The 14687-nt window shown below is 38.9% G+C and overlaps 1 protein-coding gene across 1 annotated transcript in view; it reads left to right on the top strand.

Annotated features, from left to right (window-relative positions):
• Positions 1-14687, top strand: part of OXCT1 (3-oxoacid CoA-transferase 1) — a 127682-nt gene that overhangs the window by 37888 nt on the left and 75107 nt on the right. Inside the window, exons 6-7 of the mRNA XM_048849613.2 lie at positions 4331-4437; positions 12747-12807. Of these exons, the coding sequence (XP_048705570.2) occupies positions 4331-4437; positions 12747-12807 (168 nt within the window). The remainder of the gene's footprint in view (positions 1-4330; positions 4438-12746; positions 12808-14687) is intronic.

The raw sequence follows: 14687 nt of genomic DNA, 5'->3' as shown, positions 1-14687 counted from the left end.
ATTGTAATAATTTAGTCTGACCTCCTGTATAAGACAGGCCATAGCACTTGCCCAAAATAATTCCTAGAGCAGATCTTTTAGAAACGCATCCAATCTTGATTTAAAAATTGTCCGTGATGGAAAATCCACCATGGACCTTGGTAAATTGTTCCAATGGTGAATGACCTTCACTGTCAAAAAAATGTACACCTTATTTCCAGTCTGAAATTGTCTAGCTTCAATTTCCAGCCACTGGGTCATATTATACCTTTCTCTGTTAGACTGACGAGCCCATGATTAAATATTTATTCCCAAGTAGACAATTATTGACTATAATCAAGTTACCCATAACCTTCTCTTTGTCAAAATAAATAGATTGGGCTTTTTGAGTTAATCACTTTAAGGCATGTTTCCTAATCCTTTAATCATCCTCATGTGTCTTCTCTGAACCCTCTCCAATTGACCATGTCTTTCTTGACACCAGAACTAGACAGTATTCCAGCAGTAGTCACATTGGTGCCAAATATACTCCTACTCAAGATTCCCCTGTTTACGCATCCCAGGATTGCATTAGCTCTTTTGGCCACAGAGGCACATTGAGAGCTCATGGTTAGCTGTGTATGCCCCCCCCCCCGAACAGAGTCCCCCCTGCATTCTGGAGGTATGACCTGCACTCCTTTTTCCTAGATGTATACATTTGCACTTAGCTGTATTAAAATGCATATTGTTTGCTTGTGCCCAGTTTATCAAGTAATCCAGATCGCTCTGAATCAGTGACCTGCATTCTTACCATTCCCCCAATTTTTGTGTCCTCTACAAACTTGATCAGTGATGACTTTGTTTTCTTCCAGGTCATTGATAAAAATGTTAAATAGACTAGGGCCAAGAACTGATCTCTGCAGGTCCTCACTGGAAACATACCTGCTTGATGATGATTTGCCATTTACAATTTGAGATGTATCCGTTAGCCAATTTTTAATCCATTTACTGTGTGCCATGTTCATTTTATATCATTCTAGTTTTTTAATCAAAATGTTATGTGGTACCAAGACAAACACCTTACAGTATTACCTTTATCAACCAAATTTGTAATCTCATCCAAAAAAGATATCAAGTTAGTTTGACAAGATACATTTTCAATAAACCCACGTTCATTGGCATTATTTATAGTATCCTCCTTTAATTATTAATCGAGTCCCGTATCAGCTGCTCCATTATCTTGCCCAGGATCAATGTCAGTTTGACAGGCCTTTAGTTGCCCATGTCATCCTATTTACTCTTTTTAAAAGCTGACACAACTTTAGCTTTCTTCCAATTGTCTGGAGCTTCCCCAAGGCTCCAAGACTGATTGATTGAAAATCAACATGTAATGGTGCAGTGAGCTCCTCAGCCAGCTCTTTCAAGACTCTTGTATGCAAGTTATCTGGGCCTGCTGATTTTAAAATGTCTAACGTCAGTCGCTGCTGTTTAAAATCTTCTTGAGGTACTAATGGAATGCAAAGGGTGTTCTCACCATCAGTGAGCCTATATCATCTGTTTTTCCCCAAATACAAAACAGAAATATTTATTGAAGACTTCTGCTTTTTTGCATTACTATTGGTCATTCTATCATTCCCGTCTAGTAACGGACAATATCATTGTGAGGATTTTTTTTGTTCCTAATATATTTTAAAAACCCCTTCTTATTGTTCTTAGCTCTGCTGGCCATAGATTTCTCCTTTTGTTTCTGTTATCAATTTTCTACAATTCCTAGCTTCTGATTTATATTCATTACTATCAACTCCCTCTTCTATTTTTTTTATAGCTTCCTTCACTTTTTTTAACCTACCTCCTTCCTCAGTTGTGAAATCGTGGCTTTTTGGGCATCTTGTAAAGTATTGTTAAATGATTCCCAATTCTCATTCACATTTTTCTGATTAAATTCTTCCTCCCAACTGATTTGGCATAATTGTTTTCAGCTTTGTGAACTGGCCCTATTAAAACACGGTGTGTATATATATTACAATCATAGTTTAGTTCTCAATGGATGTGCACAATTTCTATTAATCTTAATTGGGTTGCAGATCAGGGGAGAGAAGATACTTTTACTGGTTTAAATAAGACATTAATAGGAAACCTTAGTATTTAAAGAAATTCAGAGGGTAGGAAAATTTAGCTGATCAAAACTGTAAGGATAAAAAGACAGTAAGATTAAAAACAAAATTGCCAAGGAAGTTCTTAAACTATAATTTGTCTTTTCATTTGAAGGCTGAAGAAGTTTAAGTCTAAAATACACCAAAGTTGCTTTTGACATATTTAATAAAATTTAATTGTTTTGTTTCTAACTAGGGTATTTCTCCTGTTAACATTACAGTAATTACAATGTCTGTTTGAGCTGTTTCTGAATCAACATTTTTTTTCAATTAGATTATGATTAGGTGTTTTACTGTCACAGCAAATCAGACGTATCATAGAAGCTTCAGGTTAAGAACTAATGAAAATATTAGTGTTCAGAAAGAGTATAAAATTGTTTAGGAGGCTGGAGGGATTATTCTTTCCTTATAAATTAAATGAACTAGATGTATGTATCTTGACTAAGTGACAGCAAAGGTATAAAAGACATTCACTTGAAATCTATTCATGTCTGTGAAGTTTTAGTTAAAATTGAATATGGACTTCTTTGATCTGATTGGTGTCGCTGAGAGCCAGTGTAATTAAATACAGACAAAAATGTTATTTTTTGTGTTTTTACAAACTTAAAAACAATCCAGTCTATTAACCCAGGACTCAGAGGGAGATTTTTTTTTTAAACTTAAATAATTGAGGTCAGAGGAAGTCTGTTCACTTGCCTGTTGTTGTACTGTCAGTAGCTATGTAACACACTGCACAGGGACTCAATCCTAAACCAATATTAAGTTTGTAGGTAGAAAATTGGTTAGCATCCCCCTTTGTTCAGGTTATGTAGCCATTCAGGAATCATTGACCTGGAATAGAGAATGGTAAGAGAGCATCAGTGTCAACTAGCTTAGATTTCTCTCCCTCATGTAGATTTATGGTCTCCAGTGGTCATTCAGTCCATGAAGTAGGATTAGAATCCAGGATCATATTGGTCTCCTTGATTCTTTTCTCTAACTGTTAGAGAGAACAACTCTTTTTTTTTTCTTCTTTTAGTGCAAGATTTAGGTGTAAATTGCATATAATAATAATAGTACCTGGCTCTTATATAGTGCGTTTATAATTTAAGACTACATGGAGCTAGGCTTGCTCATTTATTTCAGTTTGGTTTGGTTTGACTTTGATGGTAATGCGCAAGAAACTGTTAAAAATTTTGATCATTGAATTTTCTTCATCTATACACTCTAACACAGTTCAGCATGGATAATCCAGGTCCCTCTTCTAAGGCCCATGACCTTTGCTGTTGGGCCTCAGTAATGAATAATTTAAAAAAACAAACATGCTGATGGATGACTTACCCATACTAGCTGTCCTCTGGTGACTAACCTGATTTACACTGACACCCTGTTCTGTCTAGTTTCCTGATCCCTATACAACAGTTTTGCTTTGAGCATCAATAAACAATCATGAAGAGAACAGAGTTGTGTTTTATAAAATATAGAGATAATTTTACTGAAAGGCCATAGCCAGACTTCAGTTTCTGCCTTAATGAACCTCCCATGTTTTGCTTTGCTTCATTTAGCACAAGTTTTGAGAGCACTGTTAGGTCATAATTCAGGAGAATTATTAGCTTAAGTATAGCAACTCATTTTGTAGCTAACTACAAGTTGCATCTAATTTCATGGAGCTATTAAAATTGTTAGTTCTTCGTCCATTTATGAGTTACATTTTCAAATTACACAGCACCAAAAGAAGATAATTTCTGAGAACAATGGGTAAAATTCACCCCTGTACCAAGTGTCTGCATGCGGGCTGTGTATCACTTAAACCCTCAAAATTGGACTTAAGAGGCACATAGACTTCGGGTGGGTCCTCTACATCTGGATGAATTTCACGCAGTGTGAATACGAACTCTGTAAATATCACAGTTGCAGCACTAAGGCACTGTTACTCTGTGCGAGCTGCTGGAAGTCCAGCATAATGCATACTGAATACCAGTAGGTGGTGCAGTGGGAACAGGGACTGAATTCCAGTTTTATGTTTCTCTAAACAAGGAAGCTATAGCAACTATAAAATCAAGTTATTGCCTCTCTGTGCACCTCTGTTATTACCCACTTGAGCTGTAAGACATAACTACACATAGACACAAAAGAAGGTTTAAATTGAATTGTCTGTAAAATAAATCACATAAAATAAGTTTTATATAAGTCTGTTTGATGATGCCTGCATCTCAGCAGTGCACTATTGTTCCCTACAGGTGAGGGAGTTTGATGGTCGTCACTATATTATGGAGAAGTCAATTACAGGTGATTATGCGCTCGTGAAGGCGTGGAAGGCTGATCGTGCAGGAAACGTTATCTTCAGGTATTGCCCGTTTGCCAGTGGAGGAAAATCCTTTAATAGTTTGGAACAATATGAAAGGGAAATGGAATCCTGTCTCCTGTTTGAGATCTTACTGACTTCACTTTTATTCATTTTGCGTTGCTCTACTGTCAAATTATAATCCTATAAAAGGTCAAAAAAATAATTGCATATATTAATGGCTTTCAAGAATAAGAGAACAGCTGTGAAATTCAAAAAAGTGATAAAAATGAGGCATGGCTGATAAAAGCCACTAATATTTCCTGGAAAACTTATCCGCTTTCTGTACCGACTGAAACTTTTGAATAAAGTTCAATTTTTTTTAAGGACCGTATATTGGGTAGGGTCACAGGTGTCAACAAGAGCCAGCTGCATTTAGTCTGCAGTCCAACCAATAAGCTTAATTATGACCTGTTGAAGTCCATGGTTCAACTCCTATTGACTTCACTGGTGAAGGATCAGACACTTTATGCCATTATATATCATCCTTTGTGATGGAAAAACTCACCCGTCTGTATGGTGGTGAGTTATGTCCAGGTCCCCTTAAAGAACTGTGCAACACAACTTTAGCCGCAGTCTGAGACCAAGGTATGACTAGGCAGCTGTATTGCTCCTGTGGTTTCTCTTCCATTTAAACAGGAGAGATTTGCTTATGTTTAACACAGTTTTTTGTTTGTTTGTTTTTTGGCTGCTAACAGAAGAAGAGGTAAGTGTTGTGGTAGCTGAGTGCACTTTCTTACAGTAAACTGCTAAGTCAAGTAATCCAGCCCTTTTGAATATTAGAGGAAATAAGGAGTGCAAAAAGCCCCAAGTGTTGACAAACCGTAAGTCAGATTCCCAAAGGAAACGTGCAGTTGTTCGTCTGTCTTAAAAATCATGGTATTTAAATCAATGGCATTGTTTTTTGCCTGCCTTATGATTTTTGAGCCTCTAGGACAGAGGTGGGCAAACTACGGCCTGTGGGCCACATCCAGCCCAAAGGACCCTCCTGCCCGGCCCCTGAGCTCCTGGCCCGGGAGGCTATTCCTCAGCCCCTCCTCTGCTGTTCCCCCTCCCCTGCAGCCTCAGCATACCACGCCACCGGGCAGCACAGTTGCAGAGCTGCAGCCTGACCCAGGGCTCTGGACAGCGCGGTTGTAGAGCCACCAGCCACCAGTGCTCCAGGCAGCACGGTAAGGGGACGGTGGGGGGGGGGGTGTGCGTGTTGGATAGAGGGCAGGGAAGTTCGGGGTTGGTGGTCAGGGATGTGGATAGGGGTCGGGGTGGTCAGAGGGCGGGAAACAGCGGGGTTGGATGGGGCAGGGATCCCAAGGGGGCAGTCAGGAATGGGGGGGGGGGTTGGATGGGGCGGCAGGGGGCAGTCAGGGGTGTGGGGTCCAGGGTGGTCGGGGGACAGGGAGCAGGGGGTGGTGGATGGGGCAGGAGCCCTGGGGGAGCTGTCGGGGCGAGAAGCGGGGAGGTCGGATAGGCAGCGGGGGCCAGGCCATGCCATGCCTGGCTGTTTGAGGAGACACAGCCTCCCCTATCTGGCCCTCCATACTATTTTGGAAACCTGATGTGGCCCTCTGGCCAAAAAGTTTGCCCACCCCTGTTCTAGGAGGAAGCTTCCCTTCTTCCCCCACTTCCAAATGAGAGCTTGTTTCTGGTTGAGCACTGAACTTTAAATGTGTACACACAAAGAGATGTAGGCCACCCTGTTGGCTGTTCACTTGCCTTCTCCTGTCCCCTGGGGTGTGGGCATTGGGAGCTGTCATTCTATCTCTTCTACCTGTCCCTCCATGCTCCACACAGCCCCCAATCCCATATCTTCCCCCTAGCATTTGCTTGCCCCCCACATTTCCCCTCTTTCTCCACAATCACATACCTGTCCCATTCTCCCTTCTTTTCTACATTCTGCAGCATCGTACTGGTCTCTCTCTTGCTACTCACTTTCCATTGTATGTTCCTTTTTCCCTCTTGCTCCCTGCACCTAACTTCTATACCTCCTACATTCCTGAAACACAGTTGATATGAGGAATACTTCACTTGGAGAGGAGGTCTGAAAGCTCTACTTTCCTATTCGGCAGCTACTGAGGAGAGGAGGAAACATCTCTGGTTTAGGAAACGGTATCAGGCCTGGGATACCTACAGCCAAGATTTGATCTTTGCTCCTTTCTGCAAATGTCCAGCTAGCAGATTGCCAGATCAAGTAATCTAATTGTAAACTAATGGTACCCCTCAGCCTGAGAGTAGAGAGCAGTCTTACTACAAAAAGAAAAGGAGTACTTGTGGCACCTTAGAGACTAACCAATTTATTTGAGCATGAGTCTTACTACAGACACTCTGATTTTTACCCTGTTGCGTGTCAGGAACACTTCAGAGGGGAAATTGCAATAGACTATAGTAAACCTATTTTACCTACTGTGTGGCCTGATACTCCATTCTGACAGGTTTTCAGTACTAATAGGGTCTGTTCCAAACACATTATTGCCTTGAGATTTATGACCTCCACTCTAAATGAACTGAACAATTCCTGGAATTGACTGTGACTCACTGGCTACAGGAGCTGTTTGCTTGTTGGGTTTTGCCACATTTTGACAGTGGATCCCCTATGCCTTTGCCTCCTTTCCGCCGCAGTAGGAATGAGATCTAACCCAGCCAGGCTGTCACTCACCTTCAGGTTAAGGGCAGAAGTAAAAGTGTTCTTCTATTGCACTCTAAAAGATGGATTAAGGTATATTTAATAGATTTTAAGGCCAGAAAGGACTAGTGTGATCTTCTAATCTGACTTCCTGAATATAGGCTGTAATATTTTACCAACTGACTCCTGCATTTAGCCCAACAATGTGTGGCTGAACTGCATCATGTCTTTCAGGAAGAAGGATTGAGACGGGATTGCTGCAAAAGGTCTTGTTTTGTAGCCTGTAGCATTTTTGTTCAATACAGCAAACAGTAGCTGCATTGTCTCCAAACATGTTTATACTGAGCAGACTCACTTCTAGACAGCCTTTGCCTAGCAAGCCTAGTCTCCCTAATAGATATCGATGTCAATTACAGTGCAACATAATCAAGATAACGACCAAAATGTTTTAATGCCTTAAAGAGGACCAACTAATCCAAGCTTTGGATCTGATTCAGCCAGGGGAGTATAAATTAGTCTTTCCTGTGCCAGCTACGACAAGTTGCTCACAGGAGAATTTCATTTCATTGGTTTGGGGTAGATGTGCCCTCTGGATAGCAAGGACAACTCAGTTCTCACCAGTGCATCCCAGGAACACTGCTGGTTGGAGCTTCCTTAGAGAGCTGCTATATGAGTGGATGTGCCAGGTGCTCTGGTCATGCTTCCTGTTCGACCAGTACCAGCTTCCTGTTTGACTAGTACCACTCAGTTTTGTTGCTGTTCTGGCTCTTGCCAGTCCTACCCCTGTACATGGAGCTGCAATGCTTTGCACCAGCACAAGGACCCATTTTTCAGGGAGCTCTGTTACTTGTGAATTTAGCCTATGGCATGACTTTGAACACCGTTGTGTCCAGATTGGATGTAAGTTGTTTAGGGCCATTATAGGCTACAAGCAACTGGTTTCAGCTACCTTTTGCTTTCATGATGATTGCTCTTGATATGCCCTGAGGCTAGCTTAGATTCCAAAACCAGGAGAGTGGACTTACTGATCTGGCTGGCATGTGTTCGCCTGTTGAGTCTGCTTGTTATCTAGATGGCTTTAACAGCTATGTTCTACCCTGGACATTTTAAAATGTTTGCTTTAGATATATGGGCAGTAAACAAGGATATGAGAGGAAGATACTTCCACTACCAACATCCTTTGTGAAGCTTTGTATCTTTGATATGTTTAAGGAAGTTGGCAGTTCAGAAAGGTAACAAACAATTTATTGTTTTGGTCTGTGCCTATAACAGTAAGCGTCTAGAGAATGCTACCTTAAGGTCCTTCTCCATTTTCAGAGATCAGTTATTGTAATATGCCACTCACAAGGAGCTTATAACTAGAGTTGGAAAGATTACATTTTTGTTGGGAAGCATGGATTTCACCATACACACTCCCACAAACTGAAAAAAAAATATTTCTAATGATAACTGAAATTTACAAATAAGTAAAATAAGAACAATTCTTCTTGAGAACTTATTTTAGAGTTTGATTTAAGGATATTGACTTTGTCTATTTTGGCACATGATGCTGACAATTTGTGTTTTAACAGTTATCAAGCTTTAACTTTAACTCGGTATCTTCTATCGTTAAATAATTGTCTGCCCTCTCCATAATGTCCTGCAACTGTGAAAATTTAAATTGATAAAAATAAAAAAGTATAAAATAAACATTGATGTTATCTGACACAATTATATATAAAATCAAATTCTGCCAATCCAATCCATAACTTTCAAATTGGTATCATCAGTGAGTCTCCCACTATAGATATGCAAATGAACAAGTACTACAGAAACTGTTGTCTGAAAGAGAAGATCATGTTATCAATTCACTTTTTAAAGCTCACTCGTGCACTCCTGTAGGTATATGCGTATTTCCCCACACTTAGTAAAAATCGGACACTGTGCATGTGTATGCAAGTGCAGTAACTGAATTTACAAGCTACATACTAGCTGGGGATATGAGGTTGAGAGTTCAAGCCCATAGGCAACACCTGACTTTGTTAGCTTTTAGCACACAGCATCTATTTATATGAATGTATTTTTTTCCACAGTGATATTGGAAAACTTTTGATTTCTTGGAGCGAAACCTTTGACTTGCATCTCGTTTTTACATCACGGATACCATTTTCAAATTTCTCTTTAACTTCTTATGTTTTGTGACAAAACTCCCAAAATGTAATGTACATTTTAGCCCGAAACATTTTAATTGCTAAATGTGATAACTGGATATTAAAACTAAGATGCTTTTCCTTATTGTCTGTCCATGTCTGTGCTTAATATTACTTGTTTTTTGTTTGCCTGGAAACTTTGCTCCTATTTTAAGTTAATATCAAAACTCCCATTGACTTCAGTCGGACCACCTGGACAATAATACACTTAATACTTGAGATGCATTTGTTGTGTGTTGCTGTACAAGGTTTGTTTATAATAAAGCTTTAATACAGAAGATTAATAGAAAATTGATCTGTTTACATTAGTCAGATTCTAATGAAATTAGACCAAATAATCAAAAAGAATGCCTATGTTATCAGACTCCTATTGATGTAAGGTTATTATGTAAAAATATTACTTTCCAGATCAGAATTTTGAAAACAAAAAAGCATTCAAATTCTGGTGAAATCAAATTTTGAGTTTTTCCCTTAATTTCACTATTTAAAAATGTTACCACTTCACCATTATCAGACATGATTATTTTTAGCATAATTAACAGGATAAAGTTTGGCAAAGACTGAAATAGCAAGCCTAATAAAAGGAATTCTTCTTGCAACATAAATGTTATCCTTCTAAGATGGGTAGGTCTACGTATATCTAGGAAAATATGGGTTAGTTTACTGTCATCACAAACCTTTTCTTTTGTCTCCAAACTATTGGCATCAATCTCTCCCAATCACTAGGAGATTCAAAGTTTACTTTCAGAGTGCTATTCAAATGGTTAGAACCAGATAGAAGCATTGATACTGGAATGCTGTTCAGAATCTGGAAATATTAAATAAAATTAATGGGGAATCAACTATAGCTCTAGAAAATCCTTGGAAACCCAAGGATCTCAATGGTATTTTGCCTTGGAAAGTTATTGTAAAACCTCAGTTTTTCAATAGATCAATGAGAGAACCTTTTGAAAGATGACTTTTGGTCTAGTGCTGATTTCATGTTTTTATAAATCTGGAGTAATGCCATTGAAATCAGTAGTTTCACAGGTGTAAAAACTTACATAAATGAGATTGTATGCAATGTTGTAGTATATTACAGAGACAAGGTGGGCGAGGAAATATCTTTGATTTGATCAGCATCTTTTGATTAGAGCTTGTCTCTCTCACCAACAGAAGTTGGTCCAGTAAAAGATATAAATGAGTTTGGCAACTTCTTTAAGCCTTGTCTACTCTTACAGCGGTGTGTAGAGTACATTAGTTACACACTGTTGCATCCACACTTGTTTCGTTGGAGAAAAGGTCTGGCATTGGGGAGACACAAGGAAAAGGCTCCAGCAGCTGGAGAGCAGTGTAGACATGGGAGACACTGCATGGACATGTAGAGAGCAATGTAGGGTGTTTACCCGAGGGTTCAGGAATGTGACTCACTCTATTCACCTGAACTATGCCTCACTGCCTATGTTGCTATTTGGGCTAGCTGCTAGCTGGGCATGCAGTGTCTGTACTCTGCTGTAAGTGAAGACATAACTTCAGTTTGCAATTGGAATTTTATCTTCTCCAGTGTTTGCAAACTTTTTAAAAATATTTCTACCTTTTTCTTTTCCCCCGTAGATTAGAGATTTTATTTGTAACAGTCTGATTTTTTTAATCCAGGTGTCTATACGTTTCTTAATGATTGAACTTCTGACATATGACACCGAGGTCTGTAATAATAGGTGATTGGGAAGAAACATTCACTTTTAACTCTCTTCTTTTTCTCTAGATATCAATTCCCATTCCATATTTTTTAAGTTCTCCTTATTTTTCCTTGGTTGATTTTCTATTCTACCTGTCTTATTTTAAGGGTATATTTCACTCTCACTGACTATTAGTGAATGTTCTATTTATGTACTGAGTCAGGAATATACACCTAATTTCTGTTTTCGATGGTTCCTCTCCTCTTATGATCTTTTGGCCAGAAACAGCCCCAGTGTGTCAGATGCTATGAGATGAAATATCTTTTTTTTCTCCCTTAGTCTCTTCCAGAGATTTTATAGTTGCTGGTTAATGTTAATAAAACAATTTCCATCTCTGTATTTGGCCTTGGACTGTTAAGTTGTTTTCACTCCATCTTTGTACTACACTAGAATCCAGAAAGAAACTGTGTAGTGCATGCTATGTCTAGGCATTGGGTACAACATAAAAAACCAGGAGGGGGCAGTGGAAGCCCAAAGTTCAGCATGGTAAAAGCAAGTGATGTGCATGAAACAACAGGATGAAGAGACAAGGAGTAAAGACTTAGAAAGTAGGTCTGGCCAGAAAACAACTCCATTTCTGCCAGACATTGCAAGGTTTCAAAATTTGTTTTCATTTCAATGTGGAACAAAAACAAGAACTTTCAAAAATTTTCACCAAAAACATGAGAGAGACAGACAGACAGAGACCCAGACCCACTCCAGAGTAGCCAATAGCTTGGTATTTAGGGCTGTCAGCTAGGATGTGAAACACTAAGGTCAAGTCCCTGCTCTAAACTGGACAGAGTAGGGACTTGAACCTGGGTCTGACACGTATATTGGGCCAAAGAGAAGGAGACTGACTGACTCTTTCTGTCTCTGATTTTGGCCAGAAATTCCATACTGGACCTGAGAAATTTTCCTGATGAAATGTTCACTGAAACACTTTGATTTTGATGGAAAAAAGTTTCTGCAGAATTTTGTTGACTAGCTGCATTGGAAAATAGCATGTACTTAATATTGTGGCCCAAAATTCTAAAAAGGAAGTGTAGTTTTCTGAAAAAGTAGCATCTCAGATGTAGGTGTGGAGGTGGCTTAATAGACTTTTCTTTGTTTCTGGTAAGATCTGGGTTTGAGTTCTGGCTAGGTCATAAGGGAAAGTGTTTGATTTGTTTGTCTTACTCCCTAGATGCCATTTTTCCACATTACAAAAATAATACCCAGGGAAATTTGTCCCAGCTGGCAGGCTTGGTTTGAGAGAGTCCCAGGATTGGCATGGCAGAGATGTTAGTTAAAATAACTGGATGAAATTTACTCCTGTGGAATTGGGCTAGCGCAATTCCCATGTGCCATGTAAGTGATATTTTGAAGTCATGCTTGGGACAGTAGTGGTTTATAGGCTGCCTGCTGGTCCTCTGCACAGGAGTGAATTTCGTCCAACAGGCATTACTGCAACCAGGGGGAATATGGCACAGAGCATACAGCTGTTGGCTCTGAACAATTAAATAAGTGAGTTTATCAGTTGAATATTTAATTGCAAAAACTAATGTGGCTATTAAAAGTCAGGGAAAGCTGTAAAGAACATGTGATTTATCAAAATGTAACATTTTCATATGCCTTTATAAAATGCTGTTATGGGTTTCTTTTCTCCCCTTTTCTATTAGCAATTGTATCCACAGCTATCTGAAAGAAAATAGTGTAGCCTTTATTTTGCAGGAACATGTTGTAATAGCCTAATTCTGAAATGGATATAATTTTACTCTTACTGTTAATTATTTTCTCTCTTTTCTCCTTCTTTTCCTGTGATAGGAAAACTGCAAGAAACTTCAACCAACCTATGTGCAAAGCTGCCAAAACAACTGTGATAGAGGTAAGCATAAACAATGTTTTCTGTGTAAGTGTTGCTTATTCCAGAGTAAAATCATTGTATTGTCAGGTAATTCTAAAGCTAAACTAAGAAATGTGTCACTTGATTGTATACAGTAATTTACAAAACAATGGGTCAAAGAAAGATTCACTGTTGCAGTGTAACTTCTGTTTTGTTAGGTAAGCTTTGAGATGTGCCTTATGCATTTCTGCCTTCACTGCTGGGAAAAGTTTTCTGATCACTCTATAATATATGTACATAACCTGCAGACCAAGATCCATTGCAGGTTCAAGCTTGCCACCACTGCTGGAATACTATGTCCAGTTCTGGTGTCCACAATGTGGATAAATTGGAGAGAGTTTAGAGAAGACCCATGAGAATGATTGAAGGATTGGCAAACGTGATTGAGCTCTTTCAGTCTATCGATTTAGCTTAACAAACAGAAGGTTAAGGGGAGACCTGATAACAGTCAGTAAATATCTACATGGGGAACAAATATTTGATAATGAGCTCTTCAAACTAGCAATGAAAGGCATAATGCAATCCAATGGCTGGAAGTTAGAGCTAGATAAATTTAGACTGGAAATGAGGCATAGATTTTTTTTATGGTGCAAGTAAGTAACCATTGGAACAATTTACCAAGAGTCATGGTGAATTTGCCATCACTGACCATTTTAAAATCAAACTTGGACGTTTTTCTAAAAGAAATACTCTAGGAATTATTTTTGGGAAGTTCTGTAGCCTGTGTTGTATAGGAGGTGAAACTAGATGATCACAATGGAACCTTCCAGCCTTGCAATCTGTAAATCTATGCATGTAAAACAAGTGGGCAATGGCTAATATAACCTTGCTTTTTGTCCCTGATCTTATTTTGGAACCACTTGTGTGGAGTCACATTGACTTCAGAAGGAAACGCCTGCGAATGGATCTGATGCAGAATCCAGGCCTGTCTGCTCAGCTGATACAGTAATTTGAAAAACTCAGGAACCAATGGCTGCATGTACATTAAAACGTCCATAATCCACATGGAGCTAAACCATATAGTCTGCAGAAAGCAATAGTGATCTCTCCCTACCTCTCAGCAAAGGTGTAATTGTGGATGCGATTTTGTTGGCTCTATGTGACTAAGATTTCATTATTTTTACAAACTAAAATGCAGTCTGTTTAGTAGTCTGCTATAAAGTATTGTCATGATTCAAATTAATCCCTAACTGACATAATAAGTGAAGAGATTACTTTTGTGATACATTTTCTTTCTGTCCTGCTTGATAATTTACAGTGGAATTCCAGTGTTAATTAAGGCAAACAGACACATCTTTGTTCAAGATTGGTCTGTTTCACCAAGTTGGTGGTACGTGAGTTTTGAACATGCACTTTTAACATCATAAAACTTGAAAACTTCACACATAATGCTGCTATACACATTTTACCATGATATTACTGATCAGGAAGTTATGAGTTTTCAAATGATATCTCACAAGGCATACTTTTTACAAAGATTATTGTGATCGTGTGGAGGGTGTGAATACAGAGCTGCATCGTGGCACACTGTATTTGCACCCCTTTGGATTTTTGCAAAGATTTTTATCTGTCTGAACATTTCTGGAAAGTAAATTTTGGAACCGGAACTGAAACTTTTTTGTTTTGTGCAAAAATAGTGGATAAAGGTCACACAATTCAATCAAAGCAAACAATATTTGGTCACTTGCCAGTCATACTGCTTGATTATTGAGTACTCACAGTGAAAGGGTTTATGAACATCAGAGAACAAAATTTGTTTTCAACAAAAACTTACAAAGTTTTTCAATTTAAAATTGAAGCTGGATGTAGCAATGAATTCTTCAGTCCCTTCTAGCCTACTCTGTCCCTGCCTGGTATGTACT

The sequence above is a fragment of the Caretta caretta genome, chromosome 5 (assembly GCF_965140235.1).
Source record: "Caretta caretta isolate rCarCar2 chromosome 5, rCarCar1.hap1, whole genome shotgun sequence".
In the NCBI taxonomy this organism is placed as follows: domain Eukaryota; kingdom Metazoa; phylum Chordata; order Testudines; family Cheloniidae; genus Caretta; species Caretta caretta.
Note: the sequence above shows the minus strand (reverse complement) of the source record. Positions and strands in the feature narration are given on the sequence as shown.